The sequence below is a fragment of the Aythya marila genome (genome assembly GCF_965140915.1).
Source record: "Aythya marila genome assembly, chromosome: 16".
Classification (NCBI taxonomy): domain Eukaryota; kingdom Metazoa; phylum Chordata; class Aves; order Anseriformes; family Anatidae; genus Aythya; species Aythya marila.
In genome coordinates, this window is record NC_139057.1 from 13,308,423 (window position 1) to 13,332,420 (window position 23,998).

At 56.4% G+C, this 23,998-nt stretch overlaps 1 protein-coding gene across 2 annotated transcripts; it reads left to right on the plus strand.

Moving 5' to 3' along the window:
* Positions 1–75: 75 nt before the first annotated feature.
* ZNF341 (zinc finger protein 341) lies at positions 76–22,892 on the plus strand. 2 transcript variants are annotated; one of them, XM_082773443.1, is made up of 15 exons: positions 76–110; positions 3,723–3,833; positions 5,129–5,316; positions 6,133–6,285; positions 6,933–7,166; positions 7,900–8,095; positions 9,303–9,387; positions 10,454–10,644; positions 11,665–11,858; positions 13,861–14,069; positions 15,279–15,375; positions 16,910–17,042; positions 17,484–17,595; positions 18,382–18,452; positions 19,648–22,892. In XM_082773443.1, the coding sequence occupies exons 1-15, from the start codon at positions 80–82 to the stop codon at positions 20,160–20,162; spliced, it is 2,520 nt and encodes an 839-aa protein (XP_082629569.1). In that variant the 5' UTR covers positions 76–79; the 3' UTR covers positions 20,163–22,892. The 2 variants fall into 2 exon arrangements, with proteins under 2 accessions (XP_082629569.1, XP_082629570.1); XM_082773444.1 differs by lacking the exon at positions 76–110 and adding an exon at positions 1,896–1,929.
* The last annotated feature ends 1,106 nt before the right edge of the window (positions 22,893–23,998 follow it).

The window sequence follows — 23,998 nt, forward strand, 5'->3', positions numbered from 1 at the left end:
CCCCGCTCCCCTCCCCGCTCCCCTCCCCGCTCCCCTCCCCGCTCCCCTCCCCTCGCTCCGTGCCCGCCCCGGCTCCAAGATGGCGCAGGCGATCTTCGAGGCGCTGGAAGGTAACGGGCGGCCCCGCTGCGCCCCCACCGCCGCCCCCAGCCCAGCCCCGGCTCGGTTCTGCCCGCCCCAAACCCGCATCCACCCCCCCGCGGCTCCCCGCTGCCCTCCCCGCCCGGGGACCCCCTCCTGCTGCCGTCCCCGTGTCCCCCCCGCTGCACCGGGTCCCCCCCTCCACGCTCCTGCTGCCCCTCCAGGCTCTGCCTGGGGGTCCCTGGGGGTCCCTGTCCCCGTGTCCCTCAGCCTTAGGGCCCCATCGCCCCCCTGGGGTGGTGCTGCGGCACCCCTGTCACCCTGTCACCCTGTCCCCGCACACTGCTGCACCCCCCGATGGGACATCTCCCATCCCCGTGACCTTGCCTTTAGGGGCTCCCCATCGCCTCACAGCCCCCACACATCGGGGCACCCCGTCACCCCGTTCCCAGCCCCCGGGGCGCCCCTCGCTCCCCATCCCTGTGCCAGGCACGCTCGGCCACGGCCACCGACCCAGCTTTGGGGTTTTCCCCTTTACCCCACACCAGGGCTCGAGCCGTGCCCCCTGCCTGCCCCCGGGCTGCTTCTCACCCCTGGGTGTTTGTGCGTGGCCCTGTGGGGTGTGTGGGGGCTCCGTGGCACGGCCAGTGCCCGGCTGTGCGGGGTTGTGCCTGGGGTCAGCCCGTTCAGAGGCGAGCTCTTTCCCAAAGCGCGTATCCCCCGGAGCGGATCCCACGTTTTCCCATACGTGAGGGGACACCGCTGGCTGGCAGGCCTTGCAGCGGCATCACCGCCCCTGCTTTAGGACCAGCACCTGTGATAACAGCAGCGGAGAGACGAGCAAGAAGCGATGCTTCCCCCCTTGGGTCTCCTGGGGCGTCTGACAGCACCGTGTGTGCCCCGGTCCCTCTCTGTGGGGTGGGTTTCATCGCCAAATTCAGGAGGGCAAAACATCTCGGCGGAGTGGTTTTTGTTTTGTTTTCCAAGCCCACAGTAACCGGCAGCTCTTGGTGTTTGTTGTGCTCTGTCAGACTCCGGGTCGGTGACTCGGCATCTGTGCACAGCTGCAAGCACTTGTGTCGGTACTCCTGGATCGTGGCAAATCCATAGCCTTGGGTTTTTAGCCTGGCATCCCTCAGATCCTCGTCTTTTGGGCAGGTTGTAGGGAAAGCTTGCTGCTGCTGGGAAGGCAGAGGTGGCTTTTTAAAGGTCTCACGGCTCCAAAGGACATCCCGCAGGCTGCTGCTGGCTGTGCTCGGTGCAGATCTGCTCCGCAGCTGCCTCACGGAGCCCGGGGATGGCATCGGTACGGCCCGGTGGCCTGCTTGGTTCCTGAACCTGGGATGTAGGGTTTCTGCCCCGTGTTACGGGTGCCATCCTGCGTTTAACTCGAGAAGCAGGGGGGACTCCCTGCGTGTCTGTGCAAAAGGGAGATGGACGAAGAGCGATTGTTCAGGTTGTCCTGGACTGCTGTTCCCTGGCCGCATGCGATGCTGCCCCAGCGCTGCCTGTCTGTAGGTTTGGGTTTCTCCTTAATCCCCTTCCTGCAAGCCGGACCGAGGCCATCACGCGGATTTTTCGCTCTGAAGAGCCAGAAAGAAACCCAGGCGCGAAGTGCTGGGCATAGCGAGCGTGGTGGTCTTGGTGCAAGCCAGATGGGAGCAGTTCACCATTTCCACTCCTATCTTCATAATAACTGAAACTGAGCGTTTGATCCCGTTTTATGCTGTGTCCTGTCAGCTTGCTTCCCCCGCAGACGCGCTCCGCTTCCCTCTGGTTTGGATGTGCCAACCACAGCCCGCAGTGCCGCCTTTGCAGTTGCCCAGGAGATGATGTGCAGAGCAGGAGGTGGGTTTTAACGCCAGCCTGCCAGGATCCAGCGGCGTGGTGCCGGCGGAGCTGGCCTGCGGGAGGGACACGGCTCTCCGTGCCAGCAAGGGGCTGCAGAACGGGCCCTGCAGCTGTGCTGTGCCTCCTTCAGCGATGTCCAAGGGCTCCCGTCGGTGTGGGGGTAATTTTACAGGAGGGTGTAAGGCGGCATCATCTGCTCGTGCCTCTGCTCCCAGGCAGAACGGTGCTGTCCCGCCAAGGAGGTGTTTGTGACCTCTCCTTGGTGAAAGATGATGGATGGAGAAGGCGCTCGTGGAGTCCCGCTGTTAATCCTGAGGTGTAGGAGAAACACGTTTTTAGGGTGTCTTTAAAATGCTGTGGGTCCTGCATGTGCTTCCCGCCGGGGAGGTGACATCCTTGCTGTCCAGGAGCAATGCTAAAATGGCAAGAGGAACCCGTAATGGTGAAATGAGGCTGATGCTGCTGCTGCGCCGTGCTTTTATGCGGGACTCCGTTGGGTGTTTTACTTCCCTTCCCGGTGCTGTTGGCCAGGGGACCTCTCATCGGGTACCACGCTCACCGGCACGGTCTGAAAATGAGTGCACGGACACACTTGCTGTTCACTGCAGTGTGTAATCCTGAGTTCAGAGTTACTCAGGGATTTACAGGTTTCTTTTTTTTTTTTTTTCCAGATCTGCAAAGATCTTGATGAAAAGTAAAAAGCAATCTATGAACTCTCCCCTCCCGCTTTGCCCCTTAATCTCCACGTGTGGCCTTGGTGTGCCATTTATTGTATTCACAGATTTGTTGTGGTAAGGAAATTAGCAGAGAGGAGTGGTGCATTAACAATCCCCCCTTTTAGCTATTTTTTTCATGATTGTTCTCTGATTCTTCCCCTATGATTTCTAAAGAGAGAAGGAGTGCACGGGCTGTGATGCGTCGGCCACGTGCTGCTGGCCGGCTGTGTCCCGAGGCGAGCCGGCCCCACTGCGGTGTTCATCTAGAGCGTTTTAGATCATGTTAGCTGTGGTGAAAAACATTTGTGCCAAAGCAAGCGAGCTCGTTCTGACACCAAATCTGCCTGGGTGTGCATGCGCTCAGGGAGTCCCGGGGGAGCTGGAAGTGACAGAGCCACCGGCAGCTCTGAGGGAGAGGCACCCGCGGAGGCTCAGCGCTGGGGGCAGCGGGAGCTGTGGTCCTGTAAGTGGCTGAGCCAGGTCTGCTCGAAGCATCTCTCCAAGGAGCCCGTGCTTGATCTGTTCTTTTTAATGCTGTCTCTGAACCCTCCTGTAGTTCATAGCCCTGTGTCTGATGGGATCCAGGAGCGCTGACCCTGCGCACAGGGAGGTGTTTCTCCTGCACCGCACAGGAGCTCAGGTGCGGGCTGAATCCAGGTGGCTGCACCCCGGGCATTTTGTCATCAGCGAGCTTGGTGGCTTGCTTCTGCTGTGTACCACTGTGTTCCCAGAGAGCCCCTACATGGGCTGCATGGCCTGTGACGTCCCAAATATCCGCCTCTGAGCTCTTTTCATACCTGCTGTCTGCAAGCATCCTTCCTCACTGCAACCCGTGCCTGAAATGAAGCTCTCTCTCAGCTTTCTTGCCCTTCTTCCCTTCCCTTTCCTTGTGCCAAAGGACAGGTGGGAGCGTTGCTGTAGCGTGACTGCCCGTGGAGCAGGGTGGTGAGAAGGTGAGGGGGGCTCTGTGGGGAACACCTCCCTCCGCGACTCGTCGTGAGCAAGCTCCCGGTCCCAAGGTGCTCTGCGTTCACACCACGCCCGATTCACCCCCCGTGCTTTGTCTCCTTCCAGGAATGGATAACCAGACGGTGCTGGCCGTGCAGTCCTTGCTGGATGGTCAGGGAGGAGTAACAGACCCGTCTGCTCAGAGCGTCAGCTCCTCCACCGCCATCCCGCCCATGGGTGAGTCCCGAACTGGGGGAGAGACGGGCGAGGGGTGGTGGGCTGGGGGTCTCCTCCCACGGCGCGCTCTGTGACTATCAGACCAGGCACCCTGCTTGTGTAGGGCGCTGCTGGAAGCGTTGTGACCCCTCAGCGGGGCCTGGCAGAGCAGGAGGAAGGAGCAGAGCAAGCACCTGGGCAAGCAGAAATGCTTTGGGGCAGGTCAGGCGTTAGGCTGGGCTACATGGTGCCGTTAAAGGCACGGAAGAAGGGAGCAGCCACTCTCTGCCATGACTGCATGTTCATATTTTTTTTATTTATTTAATGAGCCATTCCTTATCCCCTGGGGATGTATCAGTGCAGTCACACATGTACTCACAAACTCCCAGTGCTCGACTAGGACGGGGGTTGCTTTATCCCCGGGCTCCCCGCGTGCTGCAGTCTGGCAGTTCGGCACCAGCCAGTTCAGTAGGTTGATACATTGCGCCTTTCCCTGTGAGTGTGTTTTTTCTTTTTACCCCTTTTCCCCTTGTGTGACTGCTGATCAGATCCGATTAGATAGTGAGTTCCTGAGGGATCCCATGGGAGAAAGAGCCTCTTGCAGTGCCCAGTCTGAGCTGTGCTCCTGCAGAAGTTACGGCCGTGTCCCCAAACAGGAGGTCCACCTTGTGAGCCACAGAATATTATTTTTTCCAAGAGGTTTGAGTCTGACCGGCTCAAGTGAAAAGTGGCGTGAGCTTACGTGATTTGCTCATGCTGCAAGTTTCATCTAGGCTAATGATAACTGGGCTGTGGTCTCCTCCTGCCTCTAACACCAAGTAGAGGCACCAAAGACCAGAGGTCTTGTTGGGGGTGGGTCCCAGACAGAAGCCGCCCTCCCCTGTGTGCCCTGCTGCGTGTTCCTCATCCTTTGTGCAACCTGAGCAATAAAATCTGCCTCAGCCAGGCTAATGCAAATGCTTTGGAAGAAGCTGTTTTAACAGCAGAAGTTGCTGGGGGAGCAAGGCTGGGTTCCTTGATCACGTCTTCGGGATGAGAGGACAGGTGATGGGATTCAGCTTGTCAGAGGGCGACAGCAGGGTTTGTGTGTGGGAGCGCAGCCAAGGCCGGCTTGTCCACATCAGCTGGCTGTGGGGAGAGCTTGGCATCGGGGAAGAAGGACGGTTGCACCTGGTGTCTCCTGACGATGATGTCCGCGAGGTGCCAAGACACAGCAGGCGTCTGCTGCCTCGCCTTTACTTGCTGTGGCTGTCGGGGGCAGCTCTGGGGCATGCTGAGCGCGGCCGGCAGCAGGGAGCTGTTTCTCTTACTTGCAGATGACGAAGACGTCTTCCTGTGTGGGAAGTGCAAGAAGCAGTTCAACTCCTTGCCTGCCTTCATGACCCACAAGAGAGAGCAGTGCCAGGGAAGCGCCCCTTCCCTCTCAACAGTCTCTCTGGCCAGCAGCAGCGTGTACAGCCCCCCCATCACAGCGGTGCAGCAGGCTCCGAGCGCCAGCCGACAGGTACTGTGCTGCAGCCCAGCAGGCTCTGCCACCCAGATTTTGGGAGTTGGGGTACCCTCTGTGAGGCTTTTAGGTCCAACAACGCCTCACGATTGACCTGTGTCAGTCGCGGTGCTGTTGGCACCTCATGGTTAAATCTGCCTGGTCCTCTGCAGTGAGGTGGCCTTCAGTACCCAGCGTCTGATGGCCCTTTTTCTGGCTGATAGCCCTTTTTCTGGCCGGGAAGGGTTTCCCAGCGTGTCTGTGTTACAGCCAGGCTTTGGTTCTGCTCAGGAGCCCCAGCGTCACCACCTGGCAGGTCTGCAGCGTGCTTGGGTGCTCGCTGCGCAGTGCTCAGGGGTCTCACTGGCTCATGGGCAGAGGAGGGCAGCGTCTGTGCAGCCTCCTCCCTGCGTCCCTCTCTCAGTCTCCTGCAAACAACTTCGCCATCTGGAGCTGGAGCAGCCTCCCTCTGTTCTCCACCTTTCCTCGCTGGGGGGAGGTGTCCAGTGAAAGCCTGAGCTTGTCTGTGACGGGTTTGTCCCGCAGATCTTTAATAACCACAGATTTTAGCTGTAGCCAGTGGGCACCTTCTCAAGCCGCTGTCATCTTTTATACCTCCTTTTCTGAATGAAGAACATTCCTGGAGCTGCCTTATTGTTACAGCTAGGAGCTATTAGGGACCCATAGATCATTACTGTGGCTTTTCACAGCCTCTGGTCAGCGGATAGCAGAGACTCAGAGGCTCAGCAGAAAGTAGTGCCATCATTTTTCTGCGTTTATTATTCTGTCCCGTTGCTGGCCAGCAATGCAGCATTCTGTTTCTTTTTCTTCCAGCAAATTTCTACGTACATCACCGTTCCCCCATCGCCTTTGATTCAGACCCTGGTGCAGGGGAACATCCTGGTTAGCGACGAGGTGCTGATGTCGGCCATGTCTGCGTTCACGTCCTTGGACCAGCCCATGCCCGCCGTGCAGCCCCCGGTGCAGGTGAGGGGCTCGGGGCTGTGGTTGGGCAGCAGGAAAACCCAGCTGGTTGATCAGGGCCTGGTGATCTGCTTCCAGGTGGGGTCCCGGGCACCTTCCTGCAGTGGGACAGCCAGCCCTGGGTGGGAGCATGGGGTACATGACAGGGCCTGCTCTCTGCTCGTGTCCCTGTTGCTGGATGCCCAAGTCTTTGTGTCCCTGGCTGTCTGTTGCACTGACTGTGGTTGGCTTTCAGGGTCCTTGTCAGTTTGCCTCGTGCATCTCCCTCCTGGGATGGTTGTGCTGGGCTCTCTGCAGGGCTGCCCAGGCTGGCCACACTCCCCTTGCTCTGAAAAGGTCTTTTGTAATCGTGAGGATTAAAAGCTTTAGAAACGAAGCAAAAAAAAAAAAAAAAAAAAGCAGTGGGGCTTGGATGCTTGAGTTCTGGAGGAGGCAGTGCCTGCTGACAGGCCAAAGCAGCGTGGTCTGATCCAACCTGATGGCTGGACCGGGCTGTGTTGTGTCGAGACACCCCCGCTGCTCCTGGAGGTGCCCTTTTGTGTCAGGGCTGGGAGCGTGTGTGCGGGAACAGCCCCTCCAGCTTCCTGCTGCTACACTAGGGCTGTGTTCTCAACGTCCTATCTGTCTGTCTTTCCCTGTTCTGGTTTCAGAGCAGCCTGAGTATGCACGCTGGGGCTGGGTACCTCTCGCAGCCCCCCCCGCCGCCGCCTCCCCCTCCGCCGCCTCCTCCTCAGCCCCCGCCGCCTCCCCCGCCAAGCCTGGGGGCTCCGGGACAGCCCAGCGCCGGCGGCGTGGTCGAAGTGTACAGTGCTCCTGCTCCTCTGGCAGCAAACAGCTCGGTGGAGATCCAGGCGCTGGGCATGCAGCCCTACCCGCCCATGGAGGTAAGGCTGAGCCCGGGGCTCCGTCCTCCTGGGTGAGTCAGGCTGCAGCGCTGCTCGGGGGTCACCTGGGCTCAAAACACTGAGTTAGAGACGGGGAGGGTACAGCCGGTTATCTGCCCGTGCTGATTTCCTCTGGGAAGAGGTGCCGGTCAGCAAGGTGTCAGCGAGATGAGTGCTCAGAAACGGGCTGGGGTGTTGGATAGCTGGCACTGCATTTATCGGGGTGGGAAACAGAAACGCCCCAAACCCAAATCACCCTGGACTTTTTTACTCCAAACATCCATTTCTAGGAGCAGCACTGATGCAAGCAGCTCTGCTTTGCCACCTGGCATTTTCTTGTGGTCCTCCTTCCCCTCTGCAGGCACCCTCAGGGTGCTGTGAGCCCACAGGCTCAGCGGTGGTGGTCCTGGTCCCCTGCTCTGAAGGGATGAGAAACTCTTGCAGGCACTAGGCATAGCTGGGTACCAGAGGGCTCCTTCAGAGTTTCTTTGCTGTTCTGTTCTTGCTGTAATCACTCCCAGGTACTTTGTGGTGTTCAGCAAGAGTTTTGCACTGTGTGTGTTGCTTTAGAGAGGCACCGTTGGATTGCTGAACCAGGAATTTGGTTGTTTGGCGGGGGGAGAAAACTCAGGCAGACTCCCAGCTTGGTGGGGCAGCTGCTGCTGGAGGTGGCGGGTGGTAGGAGCTGTGCTGCGTAGCAAGCCTCTTTTCTCTGATAACTGAACTCTTGCAGGTACCAGGCCAGTGTGTGGAGAGCCCCGTGTACCCCTCTCCCCCTGTGTACAGCCCTGGGAAGCAGGGGTTCAAGTCCAAGAGCACCAGTGCTCCCGCGCCTCTGAGCGGCTCAGGAGGAGGCAATGTGGTTGGTTTTGATTCCACCTCCGCTGTCAAAAGTAGGCGATCCAAAAACGAGAGTGGGCTGCAGGAAGGTAAGAGTCCTCGTGGCAGCTGCCCTGTGCCAGGCTGCAGGATGCCGCGCTTGTCCTGTGCCACGGGCTCTCTGGGTGCAGTGGGGTGGCACCAGCTGTGCCTGCAGCTCCCTGGGAGGACACCAAGCCCTGCCCCAGGCTGTCAGGAGCAGGTGAAAATGTGGATGTGCTGCTTCGTCACCTCTGAGCGCACGTGAAGGGGCTGTCCCTGTGCTGCTGCGTGGGCAAGCTTGTGCTAAACCTGCGCGGCTCCGTGCCGATTGGATCACGCTTGAAAACGGGGAGATTCTGCGAAATAGGGTGTTAAAGCTTGGTCCTTGTTCTCCAAAGCGATAATGCCCAGCCACAGGGTGTGTGGGCTCGATGAGACTGATCCTGAAGGGCATCTTACAAAGAGCTCAGCAGATCCCCTCCTTTTGGGTGTTTCAGTGTCTGTGAACACAACACGCTCCCAGGTGAGGAAGGCCAGGGGCATGCCCAGTCCCAGCACAGAGGAGCCCCAGATCCCCCGCTGCCCCTTACTGGTCAGAGCCTGCCCTTTACTGGTGCGGTGGCCGTGAGTGTAGCCCAGTGACGAGGGAGGTCCCAAGCACGAGGTGGAGGAAGGCTGCTCCAGGAAGGCTGGGCCCGTAGAGTTACACCAACACCAGGCTTTAACGTTGTTTGCAGAGCTGTGAACGACCGTGCAGGCTGCAGCTCTCAGTCCAGAGTTTCCTAGAGCAGCCCACGGCTCTGCTGTTTTCCATTGGTTTATACCCCATCGTAGTAGACAGAAGATGTGGCTGACCGATCTTCTGGAGGGGAGAAATATGCATGTGCTCTGGCTGATGGCTGACCTTGGTGAGTTCATAGGAGAGAGACAGAACCGGGGCCCTTCCTCTCACTGATCTTGTGTCTTTTCCTAACACCCAACGTGCCTTTACTCTGTAGCGTAGCTGGAAGGGTCCCTGGAGTGGTTAATGCCCGGAAGGGATTCCCTGTCCCCCACTTCTGTTCTCCTCAGTGCCTATAGAGTTAGCTCAGGCTACATTAAAGACTTGCTTGTCCCATAACCTCTCCCTGGTCTGGCCAGGCAGATCTTATCCTTCCATGAGCCCTTTATTATTGGTCCTGCACAGTCATGTCTTGGGGTGAGGGCCCTGCAGTGCAGGGGGAAGCAAGGTTATGCCACACCGGCTCATTCCTCTGCACACTCTTGCTCTTTCAGGGAAACCAAAGTCCCCCAAGCTGAAATGCACTTACTGCGACAAGGCCTTCACCAAAAACTTTGACCTGCAGCAGCACATCAGAAGGTAAGGGTGACGCTAGGCCGGGCACAGCAGAGTGCCTGGGGTGGATCCCGGGCACAGGAACGCTGAGGGAGTCTGCACAGCCCAGCAGACCTTGCATTTGTCGTGTCTCCCAGAGTCCGTGCTGCACTGGGAGGTCATCCTTCATCCCCCTGCCTCCAGGCTCTCCCTCACAGTTCAGGAGCTGGGCTGAAGGCTGCATTGTAGACGTGATCTTGCTGCTTATGGGCTGAGGCTGGAGCCTGCTTTCCTCACTGATGAGACCTTGAAAGCCACAGCTGTTGTTACCTGACTGCTGGAGCAGTGTCGTCTCCACTGCTTCCCTCTGCCCTTTCCTTCTCCATCGCAAGCTGCTTCCTGCTTGCAGGAGGGCTGCTATTAGCAAACCATAAACCAAGCCCAGTGTCTACATGGGGAGCTCTTACAGAGCCAGAGCTCTGACAGGAGGCAGTTGAACTCTTCAGCATTTTCTCCAGTGGAGACTGCTGAGCTCAGGACAGGTGAGAAGGAACAAGTGGTGATTTTGCTCCCCTTCCCATCCTGGACTCCTCAGGTGGCATGCTCCATGTGTCACAGCCAGCTTTTTCTCCTGCAGCAGAGGAGGGCAGAAGGATGTTTCTGCTGTGCACAGCAGGGAGCAAATTCAGAGAGACTGGGGGACTCCAAGTTAGAAGCCACGTGTGCAGGGGAGGGAGGGGTAACAGGGAAGAAGAGGCTTGGACCCTTGAAAAGAATGATGGGGTCCCAGGGGTCCATGCAGAAATCCCAAACCAAATGCCCTGATGTTGCTGCAGAGCTATTTTCCTCTCCCACTTCTTCCTTTGGTCCCTTGCTACCCCCAGACTGTGAGCACTGCATATATGTGCCAGGCTTGTTTCCCCCAGGCCTCTGACTGTCCTCTTACTCCGGTTGATGGGGTCTGAAAGCCCTCATCCAACCTGGTCCAGGTGCTGATCTGCTAAGCAGAGAGTTCCTAGTGCAGTCCTGCAGCAGCCGCCCCACCACGGTCCCTGCCCGGGGGCTGCCTCCTCTCTCTGCTGGCTGCTGATCCGGTGCCTTCTGCCTTCAGTCACACAGGGGAGAAGCCCTTCCAGTGCATCGTGTGTGGCCGAGCCTTTGCCCAGAAGTCCAACGTGAAGAAACACATGCAAACCCACAAGGTCTGGCCTCCGGGGCTGGGCTGCACCATCTCCCGCAACTCCATCACGGTGCAGGTCATGGCCCTGAACCCCAACCAGACGGAGGATGAGGAGAACACAGGTTTGCTGCCTGGGAACGTGAGCTAGGGGCAGGGCAGTGATGTGAGGTCTCCACACATCCCTGTGTCGCTTGGTCCTGTGCAGGGAAGGAGCCGTGCGTGCTGTTTGTAGTCCTGCCGTGGGATTTAACAGCACTCACCAGGGAAACGCTGCCCGAGTCACATTTGCTCCACTCTAGCTGGCAGCTGCGTCCTTGGGTGCCCCCAGCCGCTGTCAGTTCAGTTGCTGGTGAAGAGAGGGGCTCCAAACTGTGTGCCAGGACGTGCCAGGAGCAGGGAGAACCTTCCTTCCCCTTTTGACTCCCTGGCAGGTGCCGCGCTGGTACTGCACGAGCCACCCTGGGCTGCCCTGGTTCAGTGGCTGGAGAAGCCGGTGATTTAGCACACCTGGTGCTCTGGTGATGTGCAAGTCAGGCCTGGGCTGTGTCTGTCCCCAGCAGCCAACCGAACATTCTAGAAGCAGAGAAAAGCTTCTTGATGGTGTCTGCATGCCCTTTCCGCTGGTAGCCCCAGCCCTAGGCAGGAGGGGAGGGAACAGCACTGTGGCAATGTCATACCTTGGGGAAGGTCCCTGGGAGCTGCTCTCTGCAGCCATCGGGGCTGCTGCTGGCTGGAGGTGACCACTGGAGCTGGGAGCGAGCCTGGCACTGGTTCCCTGGATGGGGCCTGTCCTGCTGACAGGGCACAACAATTACGTCCCTGGAAGCGCTGTGGTGAAGAGAATTGGTCAAGGAGAAGAAGACAGAGAGGTCAGAGCCCTTGGTCATCTGTAGGCAGGCTTAGAACTAGGCTGTTAGTGAGATTCTGATCTGAAGATCTGCCTAAACTAAAGAATCTAAAGATTCTTTTTTTTTCTAGATCTAAAGAACTCGGTCATTAGAGAGTGAGATTTGATCTAAAGAAAGGAAGGAGGAGCCTGGATCCAGAGCCAGGCCTGGGTGTCTCAGCAGTGCCGAGCTTGCAGAACAGCTTTCAGAGCTGTCATGTGGCAGCCTGTGACTTTCTCTCTCCCTTTTCTCCAGGTTTGACTCAGCCCTCGAGGAACCCCGCACAACCGCCCCAAGACATGAGCCCCATGGAGGAGAGCGAGGCAGGCAAACTGGAAGCCAAGCAGGTTGTCTTGATCGACAGCTCTTACCAGTGCCAGTTCTGCCCCAGCAAATTCAACACCTATTTCCAGCTCAAATCACACATGACGCAACACAAGAACGAGCAGGTAGGAACCTTTTGGTGCTGGTGAGATTAAGACAGGATCGCAGGCTCTGTCCTGAGCGTGCTGCTTGCTCAGTAAGTGCTTGCTGTGCAGCTCAGCTCCCTGCACGTCTGGGTTGCAGCTGTGAGCTCTGGGTGGCTTTGAAAAGCTCCCCCGCCCTGCTGAGCCACTGGGGAAAAAACGGTCAAGCAGGTCTGGGTGGCTAGAGGGAAAAGAAAAGAGGCAGAGGCCAAAGTTTTCAGCGTAGGTAGCAGCTCTCAGGCTGGTCACTGCTGGGGCATTGTGGTCTCACCACTCCGGTGTTCCCAGGCGCTCACACCGACACCCCTTTCTCCTGCCTTGCTTTCTTGCTTGTTTTCTCAGGGGAGTGCCCAGGCAGTCTGTGCAGGCAGAACAAGTATCGTGTGGAAGGTGGGTAGGTTTGGCCCAGCTCTCACGATGTGGAAAGAGGCAAGGGCCGGAGGGGTTCGCTTCCTGGAGCTACATTTGCTCCTGGGCCTGCTCTCACCCCAGAGGTAGAAACGGGAAGGGAGCGAGCCCTGCTTTGGGCTCTGTGCTACCTGGGTGTCCTCCGAGTGGCTGTGAGTGTCAGGGAAGAAGGCTGGGTGTGTGGGGCTGGCTGTGCCTGGTGGGGTCCTTCCCTGAGCCAGGTGAATCATAGAATGGTTTGGGTTGGAAGGGACCTTATAGATCCCCTGGTTCTAACCCCCTGCCATGGGCAGGGACACCACCCACTGCACCAGGTTGCCCAGGGCCTCGTCCAACCTGTCCTGGATCACCCCCAGGGATGGGGCACCCACAGCCTCTCTGGGCAGCCTGTGCCAGGGCCTCACCGCCCTCTGAGGGAAGAATTTCCTCCTAACCTCTGACGTAATTCTCCCCTTTTAGTTTAAAACCATTCCCCCTCCTCCTGTCAGAGAGTTGCTCCCCATCTTTTTACAAGCCCCTTCAAGTACTGACAAGCTGCACTGGGTCCCCCTGGAGCCTTCTCCTCTCCAGGCTGACCACCCCCAGCTCTCTCAGCCTTCCTGCCCAGGAGAGGTGCTCCAGCCCTCTGAGCATCTTTGTGGCCTCTGGCCCCACTCCACTCCACCAGCCCCACATCCTCCTGGTGCTGGGGGCCCAGAGCTGGATGCAGGGCTCCAGGTGGGGCCTCAGGAGGGCAGAGCAGAGGGGCACGATCCCCTCCCTCCCCTGCTGCCCACCCCTCTGCTGATGCAGCCCAGGGTGCAGTTGCCCTTCTGGGCTGCATGCACGCACTGCTGGCTCATGTTGAGCTTTTCATCCACCAGAACCCCCAAGTCCTCCTCTGCAGGGCTGCTCTCAGTGAGTTCTTCTCCCCATCTGTGCTCAGGCCAGGTAGATGGCATTGGTTGGTTTTCCTCTGTCAACTGATGCAGTCACTCCACCACAGAAAGCCACCAGTTGGTCAGGCACGATTTGCCCTTGGTGAAGCCGTGCTGGCTGTCTCAGGTCATCTCCTTGTGTGCATGCGCCTTGACATTGCTCCCAGGAGGATCTTTTCCAAGATCTTGCCAGGTCCTTGTGTGTCAGCCCGATGGGTGCTGTGCTGCAGGAGTGCAGTTCTGGTTTCTGTTCAGCTCCCAGCAGGTTCTGCTGCTGCCTTCACCTAAAGCTGTCAGCCACATTTTGGTGCTGAGCTCTTCTGCACCGTTCTTGCTCATGGGAAGAGGATTTTTTTTTTTTTTACTGTCACGTTGTGCTCCTGCTGCAGTTGAGGGCTGGGTTTCATTGCTCTGCCCTGACCGAGCCCCGTAGCCAGTGTGTGAGCGTGGTGGGGTGCTCTGGGAGCCCTGGTGCTGTTTTGTCCATAAAATCAGCTCAGCTGCTCCCCAGTGCAGGGCACTAAGGGGCAGCAGTTGTGTTCTGTAGAGTGCCCAGTTGCAATGATTTCCAAGCTAGGAAGGCTGCTCCGTCTGCTGGCAGAGGATTTGCCCTGTTTGTTCCCACGCTGTGCCACTGCCCCTGCTCTCCCTTCACCCAGGTGTACAAGTGTGTGGTGAAGAGCTGCGCTCAGACCTTCCAGAAGCTGGAGTCTTTCCTCGACCACATCAAGAGCCACCAGGAGGAGCTGAGTTACCGCTGCCACCTCTGCAGCAAGGACTTCCTCTCCCTGTATGAGCTGGGCATCCACCAGTACTCCCACAACCTGCTGCCCCAGCACAGCCCCAAGAAGGACGTGGCCGTGTACAAGTACAGTAGCAATCGGTGCTCACAAGGCTTGTAGGAGTGAGTGTGTGCAGAGCGTGGCTGCCTGAGAGCGGTGGGGACGACAGGGGGACGAGGGGGCTGCCTGCTCAGCAGCCACGGTTCTCTGGTGCACGCAGGTGGTAGCTGGGGTCCCACCGGGCTGTTGGAGCCGCGTGTGGTGAATGCAAAGGGCCTTTCAGAACGACAGGAACAGGCTGGGTGCAGCTCTGTGGGAAGAGCCCCCCACTGCAAGCCCTCTTATCACCCCGTCAGGAGGGAGGAGAGCACAGCTGAGTCTGCCCCAACGGGACAGTGACCCCGGGCCCAGGCTGAGTCTCTAAACTGCAAAGGGATTGTGGGCTGTAGAAGCTGTGCCCAGGTGAAATGAGTTACTTCTCCTGTTCTTATGCTGTGAAGGGCTCTATCTTACCTGGAAAAAAGCCCTTCTACTAGTGTAGGGGGAAGGGGTGAGGGAGTTCTGTGAACAGCTCTCTGGAGCTGTTGAAATGCCTGTAGGGACATCAGGAAGAGAAGGAAGCCCAGAGGATACTGCAAGTCACCTCAGAGCCTAGTAGGTTAATGCCTGCTACTTCTTAGACCATAATTTCTAGTCAGCCTGGTGCTGTGGAGCTTCATCCTACAGCTTACTACCAGGGATCTATGGGGTCAGAGCCTTCCTTCTGTTCGAGGAGGTTTTAGTCTGCTCTAAGCAAAAGAGGCTTCACTGCAGATACGTGGTGAGAAGGGTGCCTGTGTGCGTGTTCCTCATCGATGATGCACGTACACATTGCCTATTACCAGCCAGCTCTGGCAGAGGTCTCAGAAATACCACCAGGGTTTGTGAAAACAGGTGAGTTAGGTGGAGAGAGCCGAGGAGAAGCCGTGGAAGCTGTCCCCATGGATCGTGTATGTTCCTCTGTGGGTGCTCCCACGGGAGTTTGCGTGGATGAGCACTGGAAATTTCAAGGCTTGTCTGCCCAGGGTTCCAGTTTCTTCCCCAGTGAAGGATGCTGTGTGTGTGTGTGATCTGGCCACGCGGGTTGCTGAGGTGTCGGGGCAGTCGGGCGGTGCTGGTACCACCTGTGCCAAGCTGACCCTGCCAGAAGTCAGCCTGGAAGGCAGTGGGTGAAGGAGCTGCGTGGGTCTGCCTGCCGTGGCGGGTTTGCTGCCCGTAGCCTTGTTCACGGGCTCTGTCTTTCTCTCCACATTCAGGTGTGTGAAGTGTGTAAATAAGTACTCCACGCCAGAAGCCCTGGAGCATCATCTGCAGACAGCAACGCACAACTTTCCCTGCCCTCACTGCCAGAAGGTGGGTGGGGAGCCACTGCCTGAGCTGGTCCTGGGCACGTGGCCGGGGCTGTGCGGGGCACGAGACCCCTCTACTCGCTCTCCTCTCCCTTCCCACCTCGCTGTGGCCTGGTGGGCTCGTGAGGTGCTTTGCAGAGAGGCAGAGGTGACTGCACCCATCCCTGGCCTCACGCAGAGTATGTTCATCCTTGTAGTGCTGGCTTTTCTCCCAGGTCCAATTTGCTGACCAAACAAGCAGAATTTGGAAGGAGAGCTTCCTTGTTCCCATGACAGCACAGAACTGCACTCTCTTATTTCTTAAAAGCAGGTGCAGCAGTGGTGAGGCTGGTTTTGGGAAGTCTTAGGCTGGTGGCAGTGCCTTTGACCCCCCATGGCTGGCTACCTGTGTCTGGAAGGGTTGTGAGCAGAAATCCCTAGGTTCTGGGGGAGCTTGGACACCTGTGTTTCTGACCTCATCTCCTGTTGCAACAGAAGTCTCTGGGTTTCCCCTTGTTCCTGTCTTTTGGATGAATGTTCTGTGTCCTTGGCAAAGGGAAACCTTTTTGAGTGATGTGACTGTGACAGGAGCAGTGTATGGATGGGTTTGGGCTGGAAATACTCTCTTCAGCATTGCCCTGAAAAGGGTTTGAGGGACAGAACTTTGTGGGGTTTGAATTCCAGTGAATTCCTTTTTGAAATCCAGACTAAAATTTGGACCCTTGCTCCTCTGTTCTTAGCAACGGAAATGAAAACCCTGTGATAGGGGCAGGAGCAGTCTCAAAGGGTTGTCCTCTCTGCACTGAGGTAGCTCAGGGAGGAGAAACACGCTCCTGCCATGGTTAGGATCCTGTCTTTACCTGTCATCTCTCCACTTCCCCCCACCAGGAGGGAGATGCCCTTCTGCACCAGGATGGGACTTCCAGCATGCAGCAGGGGGGTTTGGAAGCCCACTGTCTGCAGCAGTATTGTTCACTTCTGTTTGTGTTCTTAATAATAGCGCTCTTTTCTGGAGATGAAAGAACACAGTCCTGGGTACCAGACATTCTGTGCTCCCCCTAGATACGTGCTCACAGCATCCTCATCAGGAATTCACTTAGCTTGGGTATTTCCAGTAGCCCCGTCAGCCAAAGGAACCATTCGTACTGGTTTTGTAAAGACCACGAGTGGGAGCTTTTGGTAATGGATAGTGAGGAAGCACAGACTGAAATCATCCCTGTGGAGCTAGGAACTGCTGGGGGTCCGGGTGCAGCGGGTCCCTGCTGGCCTTAGCATCCATCTGGGGAGCTGCTCCTCAGCACTGTGGTGTTCAAAAATTTAGTAGCAACGTTTCAGCTCATGTGTTTCCTAAGGATAAATGGTTTTGTTGTTTGTTTATAAAGCTCTGTCTGTATTTTCCTTATACAAAACTAAAGGTTTCCTCAGCGCTTCCTTTCCAAGAGAGCGGTCACTGTGAGCTGCTTGTGCTTTTTGTACAGGCTAAAACTCTTCTGCCCGTTCAACTCAGCGATGTCCCTTCTGTGCTGCTGGCTCTTAGCCTCGTTTCTGTGTGCTGACAGGTGTTTCCCTGCGAGAGGTACCTGCGCCGCCACATCCCCACGCACGGTGCGGGCAGCAAGTTCAAGTGCCAGATCTGCAAGAAGTTCTTTCGCCGCGAGCACTACCTCAAGCTGCACGCCCACATCCACTCGGGTACGGGCTCTGCCGGTGCTGCAGTGCTGGGTGTCTCCGTGTCGTGGTCCTTGCTGAGCTCCATGGTGCTCTGGCTGTTGTCCTGATAACCAGAGTAACAGAGCTGGCTGTGTCAGTCGTCTCCAGTAACGTGGCTTTTAGGAGCTGTATGGCTTTGATTCAGTCTTGTACCCAGCAGCTGGAAGCAGGACACAGAACTGGCTTCCCCAATGTCCAGGGTTGCAAACGCTAGGGGAGCTGCCCTGGAGATCAGGAGCAGCTCCCAGTGGGGACGGTATCCATCTGCTTACCCATAGGGCGGGGTAGGGAAACCTGGGACAGCTTCCAGAGAAGCAGAGTGGCACTGCTGCCAGATTGAATCCTGCACATGACTAGAAGAGCCCTGAGTGACTGCACTTTCCCCGACTCATCTCTCTCTTTCTCTCTCTCTCTTTAATTCAGGTGAAAAGCCCTTTAAGTGCTCAGTGTGTGATGCAGCTTTCAATCGGAAAGACAAACTCAAGAGGCATATGCTGATCCATGAGCCTTTCAAGAAATATAAATGTCCCTTCTCGTACGTAGCGTCTCCAGCATGGCAGCATGTCTTAATGGCTCGTTGTGGGGTTTGGAAAGGAAAAAACATCCCTTGTAGGTATCCTAGGGTACATGTAGCATCTTCCCATCCTCTGCTTCTTGGGGAGGCAGGAATGCTGCACGCTGTTGCACTGCGAACCCAGAAGCCTCAGTTGCCACTGACTTTCTGTGGGACCACATCACTTCATCTCAATTCCTCAAGACCTGTAAAATAATGCCTATGTATGTGGGAGGCTTGGGGGATTGCACCTGCAGAGCTCTGGGGAGGAGAGAGTGTTGTTTGAGTACGAAGCACTGGACTGCTAGACTGACAGGGTATCCCCAGCTGCACTTAGAAGCAGAGGAGCTGATGTACAAGCCAAAGAAATCTAGGTGTAGGAGGTCCATCCCCAAATCTACGGCACATTCATGGGCCTTCTGAGGCAGCCAAGACTGACTTCTCCCTGCTTCCAACCACCGTGTAGCTCCTTCCAGCATTTTTCTGCCTCCAACTGGGACCCCAAACCTGCTGCTTTTAGGAGAATTTGTGGCGAGGCAAAGGCGATGCGTAGCCTAGCAGAAGCCCCGTGTCCCTGTAGCAGCCTGATTCTCTCTCCTTCCCCTCCAGAAGGGCAGAAGCACTGGGGCGCTGACTGTGACCACACGCAGGGCCCCATCTGGGTGCTGCTATAGAGAAGGGCTGTGGATCTCTCTCTGGTCCGGGCTCTGTTTATACATCAATCCTCAGCTGATTCATGCTGCTGACCAGCAATTTTTGTTCTTACAGAAGCCACACGGGCTGCAATAAAGAGTTCAACAGGCCAGACAAGCTGAAGGCTCACATCCTGTCCCATTCAGGTGAGTGCAGCTGGCCCCTGCCTGTGCTGCTGGTGGTTGGGAACGAAGTAGCTGTGATCCCGTGTGGCTGTGTGGGAGTGTGGTACGGGAGCAAGCCGGAGAAACAAGAGAAGGAAAATTGTGGAAGCACTTCAGCTGTATATCCCCAGAAGTGCCAGGTGTGCTGGGTGCTTTCCCTGCAGTGTCCCTTTGCTTGGCCAACTACTGTGCAGTTTTGTATGGAAGAATTTCCCCCTGCATATGGTAGTGTTCCCCAGATATAAACCCAACTTCTTAAAATATCTTATCAGCTTTAGACTTTTTTTTTTTAAATCTCTGTTGCTGCAGGCCTGTTTAAATGAGCTTGCATTTTACAACCGTGTCTAAGCTTTAGGCTCTTTCCTAAAGCAATGCAAGTCTGTAAGCAGGGCCTGCTGGGGAGGCTTGAAGTGTGTTTGCTATCAAATGAATATCCGGAGTGCCCTGCCCACTCCTCACCGATAATATCTCACATTCAAAAAGAGATGCCTTGGGATTTGACTGCCTTCTTTCTGTGGTCCAAAAAAATGCTTCCACTTCTAGGAAAGACAAATCATTCCTGTGCCCTAGGGAACTTCTTGATTTTTGTCTGTTAGACTTGTTCCTGGCACATCCAAAGCCCTACAAGGTGTGATCAGATGGGACTGCGCTGGCAGTGCAGTGGATGATGTGTTTCAGACTACATTTGGGAGGGAAAAAAAAGTGTTGTTTTTTTTTTTTCCTCACCAAATACACCTGGGGAAAAAAGGTCAGGATGTAGCTGTTCTGCATTTTCATCACAGTCACCTGACCGTGTTTTTTTTAATTATTATTATTTTTATTTTGGTTTTATTTTTGTAGTGATATTTTAAACCTCTCCTTTGAGGCAGGAATGAATGTTGTAGCTGTTTGTAACCACGGCCATTCAAGGTGTAGCAGCGCATCCTTTAGGGGCTGCGTATTTGCCTGACAAATGTCTCCTTAAACTGTGGGGTTTTTGGTTGTTTTAATTAGCAAACTGAAAAGAATGGGGCTTCTCAAGGGAGGAGGTGGCTGTGTCGAGCTTTTATTGGGGAACATCTGCTTGGAAGAGGAGGCGAAGCTGTCGTGCGTTCCCTCTGGTGCAGGTTTTCCTGAAGGTCTGCGCTGTGAAGCAGGGTCTCTAACTGAGCTCTCTCTCCTCCCATGCTGTGTGCAGGGATGAAGATCCACAAGTGCCAGTACTGTAACAAGTCCTTCAGCCGACGAGCCCACATGGTGGAGCACCAGCGCTCGCACACCGGCAACTACAAATACCGCTGCCCCACCTGCAGCAAGGGCTTCACGCGCCACAAGTACATGAAGGACCACAAGTGCCGCCTGGGCTCACCCAAGGACAAAGACCTGCAGCTCAGGAAGCCCCAGAAGAAACGGGTGGCACGGGGGCGCAAGGTGGGCCTGTCCATCCCCAACCAGCTGGCTCTGGCGGAGCTGAAGGACGGTGCCGCTGGGGAAAGCCCCCAGGACGACAGCCCGAACAAAGAACCCTTTCAGGAATCGGACGCGGTCCTGTCCATTGTGGTGGGTGGGTCAGGAGCTGCTGACTCAGACCTCGTTGTTCCTGGGCAGCCCAGCAGCATCACGTCCAATTTGTCCTTGGCAGAGCTGCAGGCTGCCTCGGACGGCCCCTGCACCATGCTGGCTGTCCCCGTGTACATCCAGACGACGGAGTGACTGTGTAAAGAGCCACCGTGTGGCTCAGGGCTGCTGCTGGGGTCGTCAGACGTGGTGCAGAAATTTGGCTCAGTGAAAAAGACCAAGGCTCTTGTGGGGAGGTGGATGGATATGGGAGAGAAGGGCTTTCATCTCCACTTGTTCTTCCCGTCCTTGGGCAAAGGACTGCTTGGAAGCTACTGATGGCACAAGGCACTGAAGGGAATGGCTCTGTCTTTTCTTGTCTCTCTGCATCACTGGTCAGCCTAGGGCAGGAAAGACTAAGATCCCTGAATCAGGGTGAGAAGAAAGAGCAAACAAACGTGCAACAAACAGAGCTGCTGAAATCAGGTGGCTTTGCAAATCACAGCCTGTCCCATCTGTGGTTTTTCTGGCCTGAAAGCTATATTGCCCAGTATTTGGGTGGCCTTTCCAAGAGCAAACAAATGATCCTTCCTAGTGGAAGCAAGTTCATCCTGAGATCCTTCGGGAACACTGTTCAGAAATACCCTGACAGACTTGTCTGGTATCTTTCTTTTCCCTGTCTGTTATCAGCAGAAAGATCACCGTGTCTGTACTACGTGTTATAAACACCATGGAGCTGGCATGCTGTGTCGAGTCGATGGGTGGGAGCAGCTCTGTGCTGCTGGCTCTGGGCACACGTGTGCTTGGTGTTGCTTCCACAGTGGTGGTCTCATGGTTTTCTCCATACCCAAGGATCTCCAAGTGCCTTAGATATCAGCGAGCCAGTCCTTGGAACAGTTAAATGTGGCACCTCCCTTCCTGACACTTCTGTACAGTGGGAGAAACGAAGGCCTGGGCGAGGCGACCTGTCCAGGGTCACACAGGAAACCTGTGATGTGCCCACGAGCCAGATTTGTAGCATCTGCTGCACTCCTCCATTAGCTGATTCCCAGCCCTACATTCCCTTAGCTCAGTTTTATGGGCTGGTTAATCATTTCAGTGGGACACTGGCAGCGGGGTGGCAGTGGTCAGGGAGCAGGAAAGTCCTGTGCGACTGGAACAGCTCTTGCTGTCCACACGGCTCCTCTGATCTGATTGCCTAAGTAGGAGTCCCAAAAGCGAGGTGGGAACACCAAACCCAGGGCACCTAATGGGAGGGAACTGAAAGCTGTGTGGTGTTGGGAAAGGAGCTGCGTGGGCAGGCGTGGAGCCCAAAGTAGGCAGGAGAGCAGTCGAGTGTGGTTTTGCCTGCTAGGCTCCCTCTTCCTTCCCATGCTACATTCAGCCTTAGTTTGGTGCTGGTGAGCTGGTCCTGCCTGTGGGAAAAGGGAACGTGACCCAGACCAGGAGAAACACCCCTGCTGCCTCGGGGTCCACCTGGCACATGCTGTCCCCATGCTCTGCTCTCCCCGCTGCATTTGTCTTGTACAGGTCAGCAGAGCAGGTGGAGAATTTGGGGTGATGAGCTGATCAGCTGTCGCTGTGAAGATGCTGCCGATTGAGCCTGGGGGTGGTGCAGGGCAGAGCACCGGGTCAGTCAGCTCTGGGTGCCGCACGCCTGGCTGTGGGGTGCCCTGCCTCACTGCTGCTGCCACGTGGGGCAACCTGTGGCCGTTCCTGGCTGCTGGTGCAGTCAGCCCAGCGTTACTGCTCCCACTGCTCTGCCCCTGCTGCCTGCCTGCAACCTGCCTGAGCTCCAGCCCACGGCTGGACCTCCAGGTACTCCTGCTGTGTCCTTGCGGTGTGTTTTGCTTAATTCTGAAACTGAGAGTTTGCAGGAGGGCATAGAGAAGAAGGGATGAGTCTGGACTCCAGAGGTGCAGAGGAACAGGATGGGAGGCAACAAGGACGTGCCAGAACATGGCAAATGCTGACTCAGTGGAAAGAAACGTTGATCAAAAACACGTCTGGCACTGTGATGAGGTTGTGGAGGGGCCGGGAGGTCGTGGTACCTGCTCGTACTCAAAACTCAGCAATACCCCAAGCATCCTGCTCTGAGGAAGCATGCTTGGAGGAAATGGTTCTGTGCTTCTGGGAACCTTGTCTGCTCTGAAGGGCAGAGTTTATTTGCCCCCAATAACTTTTAAAAACAGTTCTCACAGGAAGGGAACAGGAGAAGGAACTAGGAGGAGTATATTTAGCAAACTGTTTTCCTCCCCTCGCTGCCCACACTGCACAGTGTCATTATGTGGCTTTGGGCGCTCGCTGCAGCTGGCTCTGTTCTGAGAGGCCAACGCGTGGGCACGGCTCTCCTTCAGCTCACAGGTGGGGGCTGGAGGCCCCCATGGCCCTTCCTTTAGGGCCCCTGCTTCCCCCAGCTCAGCCAGTTGAAACCAGGTGCTGGAATCTGGTGTCCGCTGGCTGCGCTGAGTGGAATTCAAGGGTTGGGAGCAGAGCTGTAAAACAGCTTCACGTGTGGCCGCGGGACGCTGGGGCCGAAAGATGCTGCACTGATGCTCGGTACCTGTGTGGTGGGGCTGTGCTCACGGGCACTGCTAGCTCAGCGCAGCTTTCCCTCGGCCGTAATGATCTTAGAGTAAATCTCCGAGTGATTAGTGTGAGGTAACAACAGAGGGCCCTGAGCTGAAGGGCGGCTGGGCCGGGTGGTTGTGCAGCTCTGCCTGGAAGCCTTGTGGCTGATGAATGCTGCCGCCCTGGGGAAGGGCTGGGTGATGCCCAGGAGCGTGGCAGCTGCTGTCCCCCTGCTTCCCAGGGGCTGGCGGCTCTGCAGCTGCCCCAGGTAGGTGGTCCTGGGGCCTCAGTGCCTTTGTTTGAAAAGGAACAAAATGCAGGTATTTAAAAGAAGAACAAAACCCTCTCTTCTGCAGATTAAAATTTGTCATGATGGAAAACCTTGTGGGAAAGAGAATTTAATTACGAAAAAGCAGACGCTGTCACTGAGGCGCGGTGAGCTGTGAGCAGTGCTCGGTGCTGTGCTGTGTGGGGAAGGTGGTTCATCGCAGTAAGCCAGGAGCTCTGAAATCCCATGCCGTGCTGTTTTGCCCAGCTGAATAAGCTCTGATGAAACCCAGGGCCAATTAAGACATGCACAAATTGTTCTGTTTCCCGTGGGCCAAACGGGGAGAACCCAGGAGCCGCATTCCTGTGGCGGGTGCCTGGCTGCTGCCGGGCTGGGGCAGGGGGCTGCGAGTCACCGAGGGCAGGCAGAGCGCTGCCGGTGTTCCAGCTCCTGAGGTGTGCAGCTGTGGGCTCTCCTTCCCTGGGCACGGTTTCTCTGAACCTTGGTGGACTTTTCTTGTGTATTTTTTTTTTGTGTGCGCCTGTCTTTGTTCTGTGTCTGCCGTTACAAACTTAACAAGCCAGATTGAGGCAGGGGCTGTGTGGCCAGCAGGGCTAGGAAAGTGATTGTCCCCCTCTACTTGGCTCTGGTGAGTGCTGTGTTCAGTTTTAGGCCCCTCGCTTCAAGGACATCGAGGTGCTCGAGCGAGTCCAGAGAAGGGCGACGAAGCTGGTGAGGGGCCTGGAGAACAAGTCCTACGAGGAGCGGCTGAGGGAGCTGGGCTTGTTCAGCCTGGAGAAAAGGAGGCTCAGCGACAAGGGTGACCTTATCGCTCTCTACAGGTACTTTAAAGGAGGCTGTAGCGAGGTGGAGGTTGTTCTATTGCCTGGTGACAGGACGAGGGGGAACGGGCTAAAGTTGCGCCAAGGGTGTTTTAGGTTAGATGTTAGGAAGAACTTCTTACTGAGAGGGTTGTGAGGCACTGGGACAGGCTGCACAGGGAAGTGGTGGAGTCACCATCCCTGGGGGGCTGTAACAGACGTTTCGGTGTAGTGCTTGGTGATACGGTTCAGTGGAGGGCAGGTCAGTGTTAGCTCAGAGGTTGGACTGGGTGATTTTGGGGGTCTCTCCCCCCCGTGGGGGGGCTCCTGCC

Bases quoted from the DNA above. Each gene is read 5' to 3' on its own strand.
- ZNF341 (XM_082773443.1), top strand. From the start codon at position 80: ATGGCGCAGGCGATCTTCGAGGCGCTGGAAG. The intron at 6,286-6,932 runs GTGAGGGGCTCG...TTCTGGTTTCAG, and splicing joins CCGTGCAGCCCCCGGTGCAG to AGCAGCCTGAGTATGCACGC. The intron at 18,453-19,647 runs GTGAGTGCAGCT...TGCTGTGTGCAG, and splicing joins TCACATCCTGTCCCATTCAG to GGATGAAGATCCACAAGTGC.